The following is a 17,219-nucleotide window of genomic DNA, read 5'->3' as shown; positions in this document are numbered from 1 at the left end:
TTTCTACCCCTTGATTTTTTTTTTTGGGTCGGTTGGGAAGATAAAAAAATTAGCATAAATTTGCGCGAAACACTCGAATGCTCGAACTCGCTCGAGGGCGCTGATCGAGAAGAAGTGATAAAATTTATAGCGAATTTTACACTCCATACGCCATAATACATATTCAAATGATATTTCGGCTGACAGGATGAGACTGATTGGGAGTCTCCCGGAGCAGGTTTTCCACCCTCGGCTGGTCGTCGGTCATAAATACAGAAGTCGGTGGTTGTATAAATTACACCGGTCGTGAAGGGAGGAAACTTGTGATATTTGGGAATTTCTAAAACTGGAGCGGATAATTGAATATGTGTTATGCGTTTGGAAGTTGCTTTTGTAATGTTTATTCAACCGTCAGATTTGTACATAATTCAATTACTCTAGTTCACTTTTCTTACATTGGCGTCTGGTTTATACTCTCTGCTCGTAGTGTTGTCAAGTGTTGTTTATTTTTCATGCAATAACAATTCAAAATATTTTCATGCAAATTAATTAATCATACTAATTATCCAAATTCAACATTCCGGCCACCAAAAGAGAATTCTTTTAAATGCATGAAACTATGTGATCGACGTGTAAACTTAACTTGACTTGACGCTCCAAATGTCAACAACTGTTGTTTACTATTTCGCACGTGTATCCTTCTTCCGCTCTAACCTCTCTGTTCGATTGGATTGGGTAGTAACGCGATTCTACTGACGGCTCGAACAATTTCTTTTCCTGTGCCCACTCGTAAAGTTACTACTCTCACTACACCGTCCTTTCCTGGGTGCAAAGCTGTTATTCGCCCTTTTGGCCAAACTGCAGGTGGGGTATTGTCTTCTTTCACGATCACTAATTGGTTCACTTCTAGCTTCACCGGTGTATTGTTCGCGTGCTTTGCCCTGGCCTGTAGCTGCTGTAGATATTCTGGGTACCACCGTGCCCAAATCTCTTGCATCTGCCTTTGCACTAATTGGTACTCCTTCAAACGGTTCGGAGAAATCTTGCTAAGATCTACTTGTGGTACCGCCTGCATGCTACTCCCTATCAAGAAATGGCCCGGGGTTAGTGCTTCCAAATCTGTTGGCTCATCTGATATTGGTATCAATGGACGCGAATTTAAACAAAGCTCAACTTGTGCCAGAAGGGTAAGCATATTTTCTTGCGTCACACTTCTAACTCCTATCGTCTTTAACAGATGCCTTTTAGCGGACTTAACTGCCGCTTCCCAAAGTCCTCCAAAATGAGGCGCACGCGGGGGGATAAACTTCCATACCAGTTCGTTCTCTGCGCACCAATCAAAGATCGCTCTCCTATCACCCTCATCGATTTTCAGCATCCTATAGATGCGATGCAACTCGTGTGCCGCGCCCTTGAACGTCGTTGCATTGTCCGAATGCAATTCGGCTACTTTACCACGTCTCGCGACAAAGCGACGTAGTGCTGATAGGAAAGCAGTCGATGTGAGATCACTCACCAGCTCGATATGGACTGCCCTTGTCGCGAAACATACGAATATCGCGATGTATGCCTTCGTTGGGCTTCGGTTGCGGACGGTCGACTTTAACAAAAACGGCCCACAGTAGTCGACGCCGCTGACGGCAAACGGTCGCGTTGGTGTCACTCGTGACTTAGGCAAATCAGCTACCGCCTGTTTCACCAGCGTTGGCTTGTTCCGAAAGCATGTGTGGCATCGATGGTACACGCTCTTTGCTAAGTTTCGGCCCCCAATCAACCAAAACTTCTGCCGGATTGTTGCTAACATGAATTGTGGCCCCGCGTGCATCTTTTGATGATGAGTGTTCTCGACCAGTAGTGTCGACAGCCGATGTGATGCAGCGAGGACAATCGGATGTTTGGTTGACTCTGGTATGTTGGCGTTACCAAGCCGGCCACCGACGCGTAACACACCCTTTGGGTCGAGGTATGGAGACAACCACTTTAGTCTCGACCTTCCGCTCACCAGCTTTCCTCGTTTCAGGTCGTCCATCTCCTCCGCAAACGAATCATGTTGTGCCCGTTGACACAACCTCAGTTCCGCATCCTGCAACTCCGCCGCTGTAAGCGGTGGAACGGAACTCAATAGCGTCTTCATGTCCGTATTCCGCTTGACGCTGTTGATCGACGTTGACTTGCTCGCCCTGAGGTTGGAGAGGATTCGCAAGCAATAAGCAACAACCCTTCGCAACTTGCCGTACGAGGAATAACGTGCGAAAAGTGTGTTGCTAAAGTCACACGTCGTAGAGGTGATGACTATTTTGGACACCGCTAACCGCTCCTCGATGTCCGTCTCGTTCTCTTTCGCGAGTACTGGTTCCACCGGCCACTCTTCCTGTCCGTAGGACAACCAACGTGGCCCCTGCCACCATCGCTCGCACTGCAGTAACTCTTCGGGCCTCAACCCGCGCGATATATCATCCGCCGGGTTATCGCTACCAGGAACATGACGCCAGCATGAAATTCGGGTCTCCTCTTGTATTTGCGCCACCCTGTTGGCGACGAACGGCTTCCATCGACGAGGTGATGATTTGAGCCAATGCATGACGGTCATGGAATCTGTCCAACAGATAACCGTCGACGATGAAACGTTGAGTGCTCGAATCACCTTCTGGAACAGGTGTACTGCTAGCCGTGCTGCACACAGTTCTAATCTGGCGATGGAATGTGTGTTTGAGAGGGACACCACCTTGGACTTAGCCGCTAGCAATCTAACCGTAGAGCCCCGTGTCGAATCCGAGCGTACGTAACAACATGCTCCATAGGCTCCTTGAGATGCATCCGCGAAGAGATGCAGCTGCAGCCTTTCCGGATTGCTATGTGCCACCAATCGAGGTACTCGCAGTTCGCGTAACACATAGAGCGTTGAGTGGAACCTCCTCCACTCTTCCTGAATCTCCGCTGGTAGCGGACGATTCCAGTCCAGCGTCTTCCCCTCGTGCTTCAATCCCCATAGGCGTTGCAGGAACATCTTGGCGAGTATCACCGTTGGTCCCAACAGACCAAGAGGATCGAAGATTCTGGCCGTGTATGATAACACCAGGCATCGTGTCAGCTCTTCTGCAGGGGTTGGCAAATCCACCCGAAACCGAAACATATCGTTGGATGGTTCCCAAACCAAGCCCAGTGTTGAGACTGCTTGGTCTTCTTGCCAGTCTAGAACTGATTTGATGGCCAAATCGGCGCTTGGAACACCATCAAGCGCAGCCGGTATGTTCGACGCCCATTTCTTTAGTGAGAAGCCCGCTGATTCCAACATCGATGATATCTGTTTACGTGTTTCGATGGCTTCTGAAACACTTGCTGCACCAGTCAGCAAGTCATCCACATAAAAATCATGCAGAACCGGGTCTACGGCTTTGGGGTACTCCTGTTTGTTGTCATGCGCGATTTGTTGCAACGTACGAGTGGCCAAGAACGGAGCTGATGCAGTACCGTAGGTCACCGTTTGTAGCTCATACGTTGCTATTGGTTCGGTTGAACGTTCCCGATATCGAATGCGTAGCAGTTTTCGATCTTTATCATAATGCAGGATCTGCCTGTACATCTTCTCCACGTCTGCCACTAATGCGACAGAATGCTTCCTGAATCGCAAGATGATTGTGAGCAGATCATCTTGTACCGTTGGGCCAATGAGTAAGGTGTCGTTCAAGGAGTAGCCCGATGTTGTTTTGCAGGATGCATCGAAAACAACACGAACCTTGGTTGAAGAACTCGACTCCTTAATCACGGCATGATGAGGGATGTAGCAGTGCGGCTCACTATCGTCGACAGGTTCGGTGAGTTTCACCATGTGTCCCAACTGCTCGTATTCTACCATGAACCTTTTATACTCCTTTTCCATTACAGGATTGGCCTTTAGCCGCCGTTCAACTCCCAACAAACGCCGATCTGCTATATCCCTTGACAAACCCAGGACTTTCTCCGGTTTGGCATTTCGCGGCAACGACACGACATAGCGACCTTGAGCATTTCGCGTAGTCGTGGAAGCATAATACTTCTCACACAGGTCTTCTTCCAAAGACAACGCAGGGCCTTCTAAAATGCTCTCAGCCTCCCAGAACCGTTGTAGCGAAGCTGCAATGTCACCTTCATTGGTTGCCAGGTGACACAACCGCAAATTGGGCCCAGAACAACGGGAAGTATTCCCAGAGATCGCCCATCCAAACGGTGTCTCCAACAACCATGGTTTTCCTTCGCCCAGTGACCGCTTCCTTCCAGTGTGTAGTTCCCAAAATGTATCACCGCCAATAACCACATCTACCTTTCCGGGGACGTGGAAAGTAGGATCAGCCAACTTTATATTCGGGAGGAACCACGACTCTACGTTTATCGGTGTGGTTGGAAGATCTGCCGACGGAGTCTTTAGTACAAGGAATTCCATTGTTGTAGAGAAGTCAGCCCCTTTCGATTGAACGGCCGCTGTAATGGAACCCTTGACGTGCTGCATCTGTTGCCCTATACCAGATATGGCAACGTCTACCTTTGACAATGGTGTTAGCAATCGCTGCGCCATGGTTTCGGAAACGAAATTGCACATCGATCCCGAATCGAGAAGTGCCCGCGCATCATACGTGTTGCCGTGATCATCCACGAGCTGGAGAAGGACCGTTTCCAGAAGAACCATTTCCTCATCGGATTGCGCAGCCATGGTAACCGCTGAATTCACATGTAGTAGTGAATGGTGTCGTGCCTTGCACGTAGTGCACCGGTACGACGAGCGGCAATCCCTCACTTGGTGATGACGATTCAGGCAATTCCAACACAGCCGTTCTCGTGTTGCGATTTCCCGCCGTTGGGGTACGTCCTTATTTGCGAATTCCGGACAAACCCGCAAATGGTGAGCCTCCGTGCAACCAAAAATGCACGGTGGTTGTGGTGGCTGTGGCGCTGACATATGCGGTATTGCTCTTCCTGCCGTCGCTGTGTTACCCACCAACCTTGGTCTATGTTCGAATATTTTTTTGCTACCGGCCACCATTCTCGTATTTAGTTCAGTATGGGAAAACTCACGCGTTGACTTAAGGATTCGGACACGACTATGAAGGAAATCTACTAACTCCTTGTACTTATCTTTCGTGTGCTGTGCTGAATGGTTTTCCCAAGCCAAGATGGTCGCCGTGTCCAGTTTCATCAGCAAGAGGTTGGCGAGCGGCGTATCCCAGTACTCAACGGGCTCGTCGAGTTTCTTCAGCCCGTTCACGTGCCGCGTGAATTCATCCACGAGCTGCGCCAATTCATCCACCCTTTCACGGCTCACTGTCGGTAGGTGATGAATCTTCCGGTAGTACTCGCGAACAAGCGTACGCGGGTTGTCGTATCGCTTCAGCAAGGCAGTCCACGTCACGTCGTAATTATCAGCTGTTAAGGTGGTATGCTCGAAGAGCAATCCAGCATCACCCTTTAACGACGACAGCAGATATTGCAGCTTCATGATGTTAGGAATGTCCGCGGAAGAATCAATCATAGCTACAAATCGGTCCCGGAAAGTAAGCCACTTGGTAGAATCACCATCAAACGTAGGTAATTCGATTTTCGGCAGACGCACATTCACAGCACTCGATCGTCCCGTAGTATTCATCGTTGAATTCGCGATCAACACCGAATCACTCACACCCGGGTTCGAGGGTTGCCTTCGTAGAAGGAAACCCTTCACGCGTCGGTAACGCGTGTCCATTTCGCAACGTTCCGCCACATACGTTTCCGCCCCATCCTCATCTAGCTCCGAAACTTTCGCGCTTGCCTGGAGAAAATCTTCGTAATACCTTTCCAGCTGGTCTAGACACACTGATACTTCACTCACTCTATCATCGGTATATTCACTGGTGAACTGTTCCACGGTTTTAATTAGCTCGGCAGCTTGGCGTTTTTTCAGTTGAAACGTTTTTAATTGTTTCGCCATTTTCTCTTTGAATTTTTGGCGCGTAGGATAATCTCACTGTAACTTGGATGCAACTTGTACGCAAACCCAAATTTCGAATGGCGCAAATTTGAAAACGCAATGGGTGTCGTTGCAGTTATGGGTGCCAAATTTGAAATGGCGTGGGTGGCGTCGGTTTTCTTACGCGTTCCGATCGAACTACACAACTCGCTTTTCTGTTCCTTGTTCGTGACACGATGTAATCTTCACGAACACTTCACAAACGTCTCCTTTGCCCGTGATAGCGGGGCAACCAAAGGTTATGATAAACACAACGGATTTAAACGGAGAAATATCACACTTTGAATCACCACTGTACATAAACGGTACGTAGTGCCGTTTATTCCCAAATCTGTGAACACGTAGTGTCCTGCTGCAAGTTTCACTGCACGTAATGCTTCCTTTCACCGATCCGGTTCGAAGGACCAAATGTATAAATTACACCGGTCGTGAAGGGAGGAAACTTGTGATATTTGGGAATTTCTAAAACTGGAGCGGATAATTGAATATGTGTTATGCGTTTGGAAGTTGCTTTTGTAATGTTTATTCAACCGTCAGATTTGTACATAATTCAATTACTCTAGTTCACTTTTCTTACATTGGCGTCTGGTTTATACTCTCTGCTCGTAGTGTTGTCAAGTGTTGTTTATTTTTCATGCAATAACAATTCAAAATATTTTCATGCAAATTAATTAATCATACTAATTATCCAAATTCAACAGTGGTTTTATGGACGCAATGATCTACCAGTTGAGGGCTGAGAGGAGTTGGTGCGGAGGCTTGGGTAGAGGGGGAACTGTAAAGTTGCTTCGACCATTTATGCAGTTAGAAGCATTAGCGCTTAGCTGCCAGTTGATCTTTACCAGTGGCGAACTTGCAGTGGGGTGGGGTCTCGTTTTTTTTCTTTCTAGGAATCGGATTCGAGACGTTGGTCCTGGAGGATTGACTTCAATAGCTTAAGCGCTCCGAAAGAATAATCGCGAAAGGTTCTCGAATCCTTGAACTCGCGCTCGCATCTTCAAAGTCTGCAGCCTTGAAGCGGAACTTTCGAAAGCTGACCCCATTTGCGGCGGCTCTAGGCTCCAAATTGACGCATCAGCTGTCACTGAGCCACCGCTGAAATGATACTCATTTCGCGCTATAACAAATAAAATAAGATGTTACAAATCTGTGAATCCGTGGAGCCTGCTATTTGCGGTGCTGGGTTGTGAAGGTGGTGGCAAAGCCACAACCTTACAACAAACATCATCCACCGAGAGCGTGGTCGAATAATTATGCTCACTGGTACATTTGGGGAGTGAAGATCTTCAGGAAAGTAGCGAGCGGACGGGTCTTTGAAACCGTTCAATTTAAACTATTAGACCGATATTCCGGGCTCGTCGGACAGTCGGTCAGTTAATGATCCGACGATCGGTGGAGTACGTGGTGCTACCACGGACACGACTCACCTCGTGAGGGCTTCCATCGCACCGCGTGTACCGTTAGCTCCAACAAGGTGCAAGATGGGCGAATGTGTCGGCATTATCATTTCATTTAAATTATATCAAAAAGAAGCATAATTAAGGTGTACATGATTCGGATTGGAAAATTATTGCAATCGTTGCTGGGGAGAAAGACCCTGTGGCTGTTGCTGAAGAGAAGTTCGTGCCCGCGCGCTCCACAAACCAAATTCCTACATCCGACCTAGTCGAGAGGCATCTTGTTACTTGTCCGAAAAAAAAAACTCCCCGAGACGAGTGTACAAAGACACATCAAGTGTTAACCCGGCAATTTCTGGGACCCATCCCCCGCAGTCGGACAGTAACGAGCCCTGTCCGAATGTTGGTTTTTTGGCCGAATGTTTGATGCCTTGATGATCATCGTACACGTTTTCTCCAGCAAACTCCACCTCCAACAGCCGCGGCTCGCAAGAAAGGGAGTTCCCGGACGGCTTTCCGTACGCTTAGAACGAAAGCTCTCTAAGCTTTCTTCCATCCCCAAGCAACAGTTCCCTCTAGTCTCAGGAGGGCGTGTATGTACCTGTTGGACTGGTCCACGCCGCCAAACGGACGACCAAGTCACGCCAGAGCGTTTTTGGTCAAGTTTCCGAACCATTGTGTGGCTCGCGGACCGTATCGCGGGAGGCAAACGCGGGACAAACGCGCAATAATAATACTGTTAATCACAAAGTACCCCCGGGTCGTCCGGGGGTGGTGAACGGCAGATTAAAAGACATACTCCCGGGTCACGGGGTAGGTACACAGATGGAATCCGCAAAACGCACCGAGCCGACCGATAGAGGTTACATTGATCGATGAATTGAGCCGTGGGCCACATCGGTGGTGAAAGCCACCGAACGGATTCCTGCTGGTCACGGTGCCCACAAAGACCCGTCGCCGTCCATCATCAATGAACGGGCGAAGATAAAACGTGGGGAAAAGGGCGAAGAATTTCAAAAGCCCGTAGATCGGTAAGGTCTCCACCGACGCACCCGGCTTGCATGTTTCGGAATTCAACACGGGAAGCGTTCCATCATCAGCAGTGACCTGTGACCTGTCTAGCTGGTAGTGACCGGCCCACTGTTCGACCAACTTCAATTGATTAGTCATAGATGTCCGGTGGGTGGATCGATTGGATGCCGACACTCGCGCGCTGATTGTTTCCGTTCGACAACATTCCGCGCCGTTGTTCCGTGAAGATATTCCTCGCGTCTTATTGATCCATTATCGTGCACCGGCTGTGCTTCTCGGTGGAGGAAGCAAAAAACGGTTTCAGGTTTCCAATTTTTATCCACCCCAATGTTATGGACTTCGATGTGTTACACCGACTCGGTGGCGACTGGTTCGCGGGGAAGCCTGAAGAAGTGACCCTTGCCGGATCACTCAGCAACCCCGGTCCCGGCCCCGGAGACGTTTATTGGACAGTTTCGATAAAGCCCCTTCGGGCGGTAACGGAGGATTTAAATACGAATGGAAGAATTTTCTTGCCACCTTGAAACCAAACGCTCATCTTCTTTATGCGGAGCTTTTTTTATACCCATTTTCAATGTGGCGTTGTTTCGCGCACCGAAGCGACCGAAGCGACGTTTTGCGTAGGTGCTGATGATGATGGTGTCTATCGCAGCCCGGGCCAGCCGTTGCGGCTAAATGTGTTTACGAAACGAAACGTTTCACGCTTATTATTGCGATCCCGGAATTCTCACCCATTCCGATGCTGGAGACGGAATCGGGCAGCTTGCCCGGGGTTGGGCGTCACATCGGTACATTGGGATGGGTTTCGAATCTGGAGGCTTCGCGTAAAGTTCAGCGGGTCATGGAGCAAGTGTTTTTCGAACTGGGAGCATGCGCTCGGCATCAGGTCTTCAGCACACCCACCAGATCGAGCACGTGCCCGCATGCTATCTTAAGCTCCGCGCAAGCATTGGTGGCGCGCGGCCGATTGCCGTCCGGTACAGGTTGAGATTGACGATGACAGGCGGGCGCAGTGTGCCGGTCATCCGTCGAGTGGTCCACGGCACTATAATCCGATAAATAGCACTCGAGCGTTTGATAAAGTAATGCGCCTTAAACGGTCGGATTGCACTGGAAGATGCGAACGACGCTCGACAAGGTGTGTTACCGGGGCTTGCCATTCACTGTGAGCGATAATGCTGAACCTGGGGGATATTCGGGCCGACCTCAAGTGGCTTATTTTAGTTATTATTTAGACGTGCTCATGTCATGGGCTGTGGAGAAGCATAAAATTTTGGTTTCATTTCCGGCGCACCGGTGTGAGCGGTTACGAGGCCAAGCGATCGCCCTGCCCCCGCCCCAGTGAAAGGACTCGGGATCTGGGTGGAGTTTGAATTTCTCTCGCTGTTCAAGTGCCGCTATCGCGTTGCATAATAAAATTTGGAGCACTTGGGTGTTTGGAGGTTATTGTTTTTTTTTTTGCTGAGGTCGCCTGCACGTCTGAAACGCCATCGGTCGATCGCACTTCGTAACGAGCTGAGCGAGCTGGTGTTTATTTATTTTTACAAAGTATTGTTCGAATTTGCATAACGCATTAGGAAACATCGAAGGGTACGTTTATGTTTTGCTTGTCAGAAGAAAAAAGGCAAACCTTGCTAGGAAAAGCATTCCTGGAGAGTTAACCATCGAGGATGGGGATGCCGTTGATGGGGAGGGATCGTTGGAAAATTGAATTATTGCTTCAGTGGGTTAATGCAATGTGCTCTGCTATCACTTTCTAGGTGGCGCACCTTTATGTTGGTGCTTGCTGTGGCAATCAACCAATATCCTACACTAGATCAGGGTTGTTGAAAAATAAATAAAATTAAAATAGTTGGGTGTTGTTTGGCAAGAATTTGATTTTTTTTATTGTTAGGCCTCAAGAAATGGCTTCCTCGTATTAAAAAGCGTCTCAATCTTTAAATACATTTTAAATTGAAGGTTTTTTTCTAAATTTCCATACCAGGAAGGGACGTCTAGAAGGACAGTTTTTAATTAGCATTGACAACAGGATAAAACATAAAAATTAACAACACATAAAATACGATAAATGATGAGAAAACAACAAACAAAAAGACAATGCACAGGCTATTCATCAAACATTTTACCTTCGTTTAACAATCGCTCACAGAAAGAAGGTTGCAACACTACACGACAAATTGCCACCTAAAGGCTAAAAGGGGGCCCGCTGCTAACCTTAAGTGTTCCGATGCTTGACACCAGATAAGAACATGCAGAAAAAAAAACCCGACAAATCCGTTTCGTTGATTGCAACCCGTTGCACACCCAACGTCAGCAGCCAAAAGGGTTCCACCACCTCAATCGGTGCAAATTTTTCGTACGATCATTCAATGCTCGGTGGTGTCTAATTTATACACACTCGGCGTGAATGGCATCGAGGGAACAAATAAAATAGCAAAACCGTATGCAACCTACGCCTACGCACGATGGCTGCCATTGTATTTCCGTGTTTTGGGGGGAGGCCCCATAGCCATGTTAGCCGAAACCGTATCCGTCCGTCCGATCGTGAAGGTAGCAGCAGCAGTAGTAGCAAAAGGGTGATGTGGATTAGAAGGCGCCACGATGGCGACGCCCTGGAGATCAATAAATGTGCATGCACTTCCGTCAGGCAGTGGCTTGTGTCTGTCTTCACCTAGATCTGGACCTCTCGTGGTTGAGGGTTTTGCTGTAAGGGTCGCTGCCAGTAGGACGGACTTTTAATCGGCTTTCGTAAGGGGGAACGCTGCGTATCGACAGTAGGTTCTATCGTGGGCGTGCGTGCCGAGCTGTCGAGCAAAATTTTCAGCGCCACCTAGCGAACGCTCCCTTCCGGTGGTCAGCCATCGTTCACGCTTCAACCAACAGCTCGAACTGCAACACACAAAAAAAAACACCACCGTTTAATCCTACAAATGATCCCGTCTTCGGAACACGGTGATCGATGACATCGTTACCCTTGGTGCCGCATTGGTTGGTTTTGAAGTGGGTTGCCTGGTCGTCACAGAGCGAAACGATCACACTCCACACCACAGGTCTTCTTCAGGTGTCACAACAATATACGCCGCGGATCCGGCGAAATCGGAAAATATTGGATTGGAACGAGTGAAAGAGGCCTGCCGACAGATCGCCGCCAGTGGAAGCGAACATAAATCTTTCAACGCTGTGCGCACACTTTCCTGGTGAAACTCAACATATCACTTCGGTTCGTAACGCAGGCTCTCGGCTTCAATCGCTCAACGCCCGGTGGCTATCGCACGATGGGGCTAAGGATGGACAAAGTTAGTTCTACTAAAATTGAGGTCCACTGGTGGACATTTTGTCTATTTAGGGTTTAGGTCTAAGACTTCAGGTCAGGACCAAAGAAGTTCAAAATTTTTGGAACTAGTTATCCTCTGAGATCTCTTAATTTTATATTGAACGTTGATCTTGAATGATAATCTTAGCTCTTTAAAAACTCCTCTTCATGGAGCCTTTTAGACGTCTAAAGATGCTTGAAAAATTGAAATACCTAGATGTCCAACACCTCATCGAAGATCCTCCCAATGTCCGGAGTTGAATTCACGATCCACGCCAAACCGCCATCACCTGAAAGGCAATTCTATTGCTGCTGCTTAACTCTCGCGCCTTGGCGTGGCGAGTCTCGTCTTGCAGCGGAGCTTGGTGAGTGAAAGGGAACCACATAAATAATGATGGTTTTAATAACGTGTAATAATTGACAGGAGGAAAACCGAAAACCGTTCGGTGCGCCGTGCTCACCACGCATCCCAAAGTCCGGTAGTCCGGCAAAGCTACGGGTCAGGTTCACAATACATTCCTCCCAGCCAGTGCGGTCAGACGGTGCGGACAGTTTCTTCGGGGTTTTGCTTCTGGTTGTGGTGCTGGAAAACCGCGTCATTGTGCCGATTGTGAAGATAATTTTCTAAAGCCTCCCCTTTTGAATGGAGGGAAGAGGGAGTGATTCGCGCGTGTCCTGAACCAAACCGAACTGACCGACTCGATCGGGTTTCGAGGAGGAGTCGGAACAACCTCGCCGGTGAAGAACCTGCGCACATTTGAAAAGAATATCAAACGAAACGGTATGTGGGTCACAGCCGGACCCTCCCGAAATTCCTGAAAAAACGGAGATGAACTTAAAGCTATCGAAGTGTGAAAGAAGCAACCCGTACTTGTTTGACCGACATACTTTAATAATATTATTTAGAGGGTCTTTTTTCCCCTGGTGTTAGGATGCGAACATCATGAGGCGCAAACGAGAGCACGAAAGTGATACATTAATCGGAGCTGATACAATTATTTACATACCATTCAATTAGCCGGTAATGAGATCAGGTTCGTAGAGGCAAAAAGGAGCCAAGAGACGTTTTTTTTTGTTGAAACTTAAGAAGATGAACAAAAAATCATTAACCATTGTGTTGTGAAGCGGAGTTCGAAAGGGAGAATGCTGGCTGGTTGATGCACAAATCGAATGCAAAAACTGTGAAATGTGAATGTACATCCAAGCTATTGGCCCAAAATTGGCAATGGGCAGTGATCGGTTTAGGATTTGCTTTTTGAATGCATTCGATTGGCAGATTGGTTTGGAGATTGTTTCGAAATCGGTAGGTAACAAGACATTTCCTTTTGCAATAAAGTTTATTTAATTTTAACACTCTGGCTGGCCTTGTTAATTTAATTCAATTTACGGTAGCTAAATGTACGGTGGCCAAACGCTATAGCTAATATCTATCAATTATCAAGCCCCACTTATTCGTCGTTCGTTTTTATGTCACTCAAGTCGAAATATTTTTCGTACAAATCTGTCCCATTAGAATAGCGAAGGTGCGCGTGCGGCACTAAAGTGTGAGCGGTGGCAAATCTAATCATCATCGCCCAACTTATCGCCATCAACATCAAACAGCATCAGCATTTTCGTTGATGATTGCCACCAGATGTCCCTATCCGAAACGGGCGTCCGCCGACCAGTCGACCAGACTAGACCAGCGCCCCGTGCTGCCCATCGGGCCTGGCTAATTGAGCCATTTAAGCTGCTCGGCAGCTGAAGGTCGCTAATAGGAAAATATTTATCATAATTTACCACAATGCCTTCACCGGCGGTCCGTAATCAGGGCCGATTGAAAAGCGATTTTGATAGTGTGGCACGTGTGGCGTCAGGTTGCAGTGAGGTTACTCTGTTAAGACTACGAAGACGCTAGTGTGTTCACCATTCACGAATGTCCGAAATAAGAAAAAAAGGTGCATACGCAATCGTATGGAAGAAGAAAAAAGGCACCTTTCAAAGCAAAATTAATGACCCATCATTAGAGCGCCACGAACGAGTGACGTGCAGGGCGCGTTCCACGATTGATGCGTTTTGCGTCTCCTTAGAAAGGACGTCTCGGTTGCAACAAAAGCCTTCGTTCGGGGGGGGGGAGAACGAATGCGGGTTGAAGAGGAAGGAGAGTGGAGGAAGCGAAAAAAAACAGATCAACAAATTACCCAATGACACCGTTTAAAGCTAGCTCCAGTTTTGGCGAGCGGTGTTCGATGTCGATCGAACGTTATGCCAACGCCTGATCGATGGTGACGATCCTCCGAACCTTAGATTCGATAGGCTCAAAGGTACGGTTCCACATTTTTTTCCTCCAGGTGTGTCTTATCGGTTGATGATCAGATAATTATGTTCATTTGTCGAACTCCGAGACCTCTCCCCTCCTTCTGCTCCCCAACCCGCCATCTCTCCCCAACAGCCTGAAACGAGATTAGATTACGATCGAGGCGTACGGAGAGCTCCAGAGCTCTGCTAGTGGCGGTTTAGTCCAGTTACGAGAGTACGGGCCGAAGTTGACCCGAAAAACTCGTTCAACTGATTGGATAGTTGATAGTTGAAAGTAGGATGGAGAGGAAGGGGACACCGGCCAGCACTTCAATCGGGAAAGGTAAACAGCGCACAAGAATTCGGACACTCGAGAACGGTGATGGTGGACGCATGTGCCAGGTGGACGCGTCGTGTGAAGTGTTGGCTCGTGCCATGCTTTTCAAAGTGGTCGAGACCTCCAATGGGTAAAGGGTGGAGATGGAGGTTCAATTATTTAATTTTCCAAATTCCACGCCACCCAACAGAACAGCTGGGGTTGGGGGTTTCAGTTCGGTGTTGAGAATTCCTTCGGGATGTTTTCTATCGCAATATCGCGTGATTCTAACCATCGTTGGTGGCATAGGAATCAATCAAGCCAGGAGTGTTTTCACAGACAAAACTTCGTTGTAGATCCTGTGCAAGTACCTGTCGATCGACCTCCAGCATCGACGATCGCTTGAAGTTGAAGTTCTGTGACGTGAATCGCCCAATTTATCTTCTAGAGCTGAAGATTCCTTCTTGTAGCTCTAACGGAACGTCTCCTTTGCATCTCCCACTAAAGCTCGAGAGCCACGTCAGCGGACGCACCTAGCATTTTCTGGACACCTGATTTGTGGCTCAGCACGTTCCCGGGTCGGCTTCTAATGAACCAAGTATCCGACCGGGATGAGGTACTTGAACGTGCACCGTATCAGCGGCGATGGTGAAAGCGAGAGTTTGAAGTACGTTTGAAGTCGCCTCCCCATTACCTAACTACAGCACTGATTGATCTTTGTGTGCAGCAATCGTTGGTGCGGTCTTGATTGAATTGGAAGCAACGGACCAAATGAGATCATCTAGTGCGCCGGTTCAGGCACTGCCTTTTGTATCATCATCAGCAGAAGGTCACCATCGCCGGTGTGGTGCACACGTACAAACATTTTGCCGACATGTCTGTCGTAGATTGAACGCTTCACATGTTTCCACGGCCACCGCGAGGCGAAAGAAAACGAAGTGTTGCGGAGAAAAATGAACCACATCGAATCTCGTCAATCACGGACCCAATTGGAGGGCTAGCCGCGTTTTGGGGTTGTTGCCTGGCGAAGGTTCGGAGCTCGGGCAGAGTTCGGCACCCTTTTTGGTCGACCGTCGATCGGCCCCGGCCACCCATTCCCACACCGGGTCGATCGATATTACGAAAATATTTATCTTTTAGCATGGTTACGCCTGTCCGGAGAGTTAATTTCTCTACAGCGCAGTCCCATTTGACACGAGTGATTTGTTTTCACCGAAAGTGATCGCCGACGGGGCGCGCGGTGGTCGCCCTGAATGCGGACGGGGGGTTTTTTTTTGTTGCTTCGCCTTTAGTCCCGTAGCCCGAGTTGTTGGGCCAGCAGAACACGGATTTTCCGCAATGTGGGGGATTTATTTCACGGAGCTTTCGCGCAGCTTAGACGAGCCTGGGAATTTTGGGATGATTTGAAGGCGTTAATATCGTCTCCACACCTTTGGGGCTTTGAAGGTGTGTAATTAAATTGTGACTTCAAATGTGTTAAACCGCATTGCCCGATGGCAATGCGTGCCGAGGATGCGTGCGCTGGGAAGGTGTGCGATCAATTTCAATTATGAAATGGGGATGTTCGCCCTGGAGGTTACTTGGAAATGTCTGATCGATTTGGAGAAAGTGTGAGACAAATCACTGTTTCTCTTTTTACACAGATAGTATATTTGAACATTTAGAAGTTTCTGGCAATGAAATTATTATTTTGATATGTCCTCAGGAAAGATTCCACTGTGCAAGACAAATTCCAGTGATGTATCTTCTTAGGAAATGTTATTGATAGGAATTCGGGATCATCCTGAAGCTCCTCCCGAATACTAAATACTTTCTTCTCTAAAGATTGTACATCCTAAGCTTCTATGCCCACCACAAGTACAAAGTAGCAATTCCATTTGTGTCACCTGAGGTGAAAAACAGGCACTCAGCCCTGATCAGAAACCACTCAAAACCCTCCCTCCCGTTTAGGGCAGCATGTAGCGCAAACAGGTACACACAAATGAGATCAGACACCCTGCCCTCAGTAAGCACTTCTCACATGTCTGGACTCAATTAAACTTCACCTTCCAGCATTGCACTTCCCGCTGCCCAGGCTCCCTCCGGCCCATCACTCCACATTACCGCATTACCGTGTGGTGTATGGAACGCTTTCTCGAAGGGAAAATCCATTCCTATCCCACAGCTTTCTATTCCGGCAGGCCGGGCATTCAAAAGCAGCCCCGTGCTAACTTCGGCACTTTTGAGGATTCCGGAAACTGGAGATAAATGGGCGCGTGTACCGCAAAGCCCACCCGGCGGACCCCGGGTGGACAGGTTTAAATCGATCTTCGGGCGGTATGCTTCCGAGCGATCGAAATCGGCACGCACGGGAGGCGTGTGGTTTCGGTGCTCCAGGATGGACTTGCAGTCCGGATATTGGTCCGCGGGACACCTTACCGCTGTGAAGCCCTCGACCTTGTTCGGTTGGGCGCAGATTGTCTAGTCCCCGGGGCAGAGCTGGTTCGTTTCTATCCGGACCCACCACCTCAGGGATCTCTTTCATTGCCTTTATGCAAGCTGTCGGAGCTGTGGTTTTGGGGTCTGTGCACTGTTGGAGTGCATGAGTCCAAGAAAGCTCCAATTGCCTAGGTATTTCAGGAGATACTTAGAAAATGCATTAAGTGGCTCTTTTAAACACCAGATCTAAGGAATTGGAAAAACAGAATAAAGTTGAATTGAAACTCTCTTACCAATAAAGTACCATCAATTCATACTCTCTGCATAAGTCACACACATAACCTAGCTCGCAAGAATAGCAAAGACTCGCAGTTCAAGTGATTATTTACTGCTCTGCAAACCCAAACCGAAACCAAACCAGCCAAGAAAAGCAATTGCAAGAGGCGAACCCACAACAGAGCAGTTGACTCTGGAAACACGCGATCGGTTATTGCCAGGCCTAGAATCGGT

At 48.2% G+C, this 17,219-nt stretch overlaps 1 protein-coding gene across 2 annotated transcripts; it reads right to left on the bottom strand.

Annotated features, from left to right (window-relative positions):
- Positions 1–542: 542 nt before the first annotated feature.
- On the bottom strand, positions 543–6,465 carry LOC118509201. 2 transcript variants are annotated; one of them, XM_036049472.1, is made up of 2 exons: positions 3,710–6,465; positions 543–3,055 (listed from the first exon to the last, which is right to left on the bottom strand). In XM_036049472.1, exons 1-2 carry the CDS (start codon positions 5,915–5,917, stop codon positions 689–691), a joined length of 4,575 nt encoding a protein of 1,524 aa, XP_035905365.1. In that variant the 5' UTR covers positions 5,918–6,465; the 3' UTR covers positions 543–688. The 2 variants fall into 2 exon arrangements, with proteins under 2 accessions (XP_035905365.1, XP_035905364.1); XM_036049471.1 differs by having other exon boundaries at positions 543–3,382; positions 3,962–6,465.
- Between the last annotated feature and the right edge of the window lie 10,754 nt (positions 6,466–17,219).

This window comes from Anopheles stephensi, chromosome 3 (genome assembly GCF_013141755.1).
Source record: "Anopheles stephensi strain Indian chromosome 3, UCI_ANSTEP_V1.0, whole genome shotgun sequence".
Taxonomy (NCBI): Eukaryota; Metazoa; Arthropoda; class Insecta; order Diptera; family Culicidae; genus Anopheles; species Anopheles stephensi.
This window is presented reverse-complemented; position numbering and strand designations above follow the sequence as displayed.

Bases quoted from the DNA above. Each gene is read 5' to 3' on its own strand.
- LOC118509201 (XM_036049471.1), bottom strand. From the start codon at position 5,917: ATGGCGAAACAATTAAAAACGTTTCAACTGAAAAAACGCCAAGCTGCC. The intron at 3,383-3,961 runs TTGCCGCGAAAT...AACAAACAGGAG, and splicing joins AAGGTCGCTATGTCGTGTCG to TACCCCAAAGCCGTAGACCC.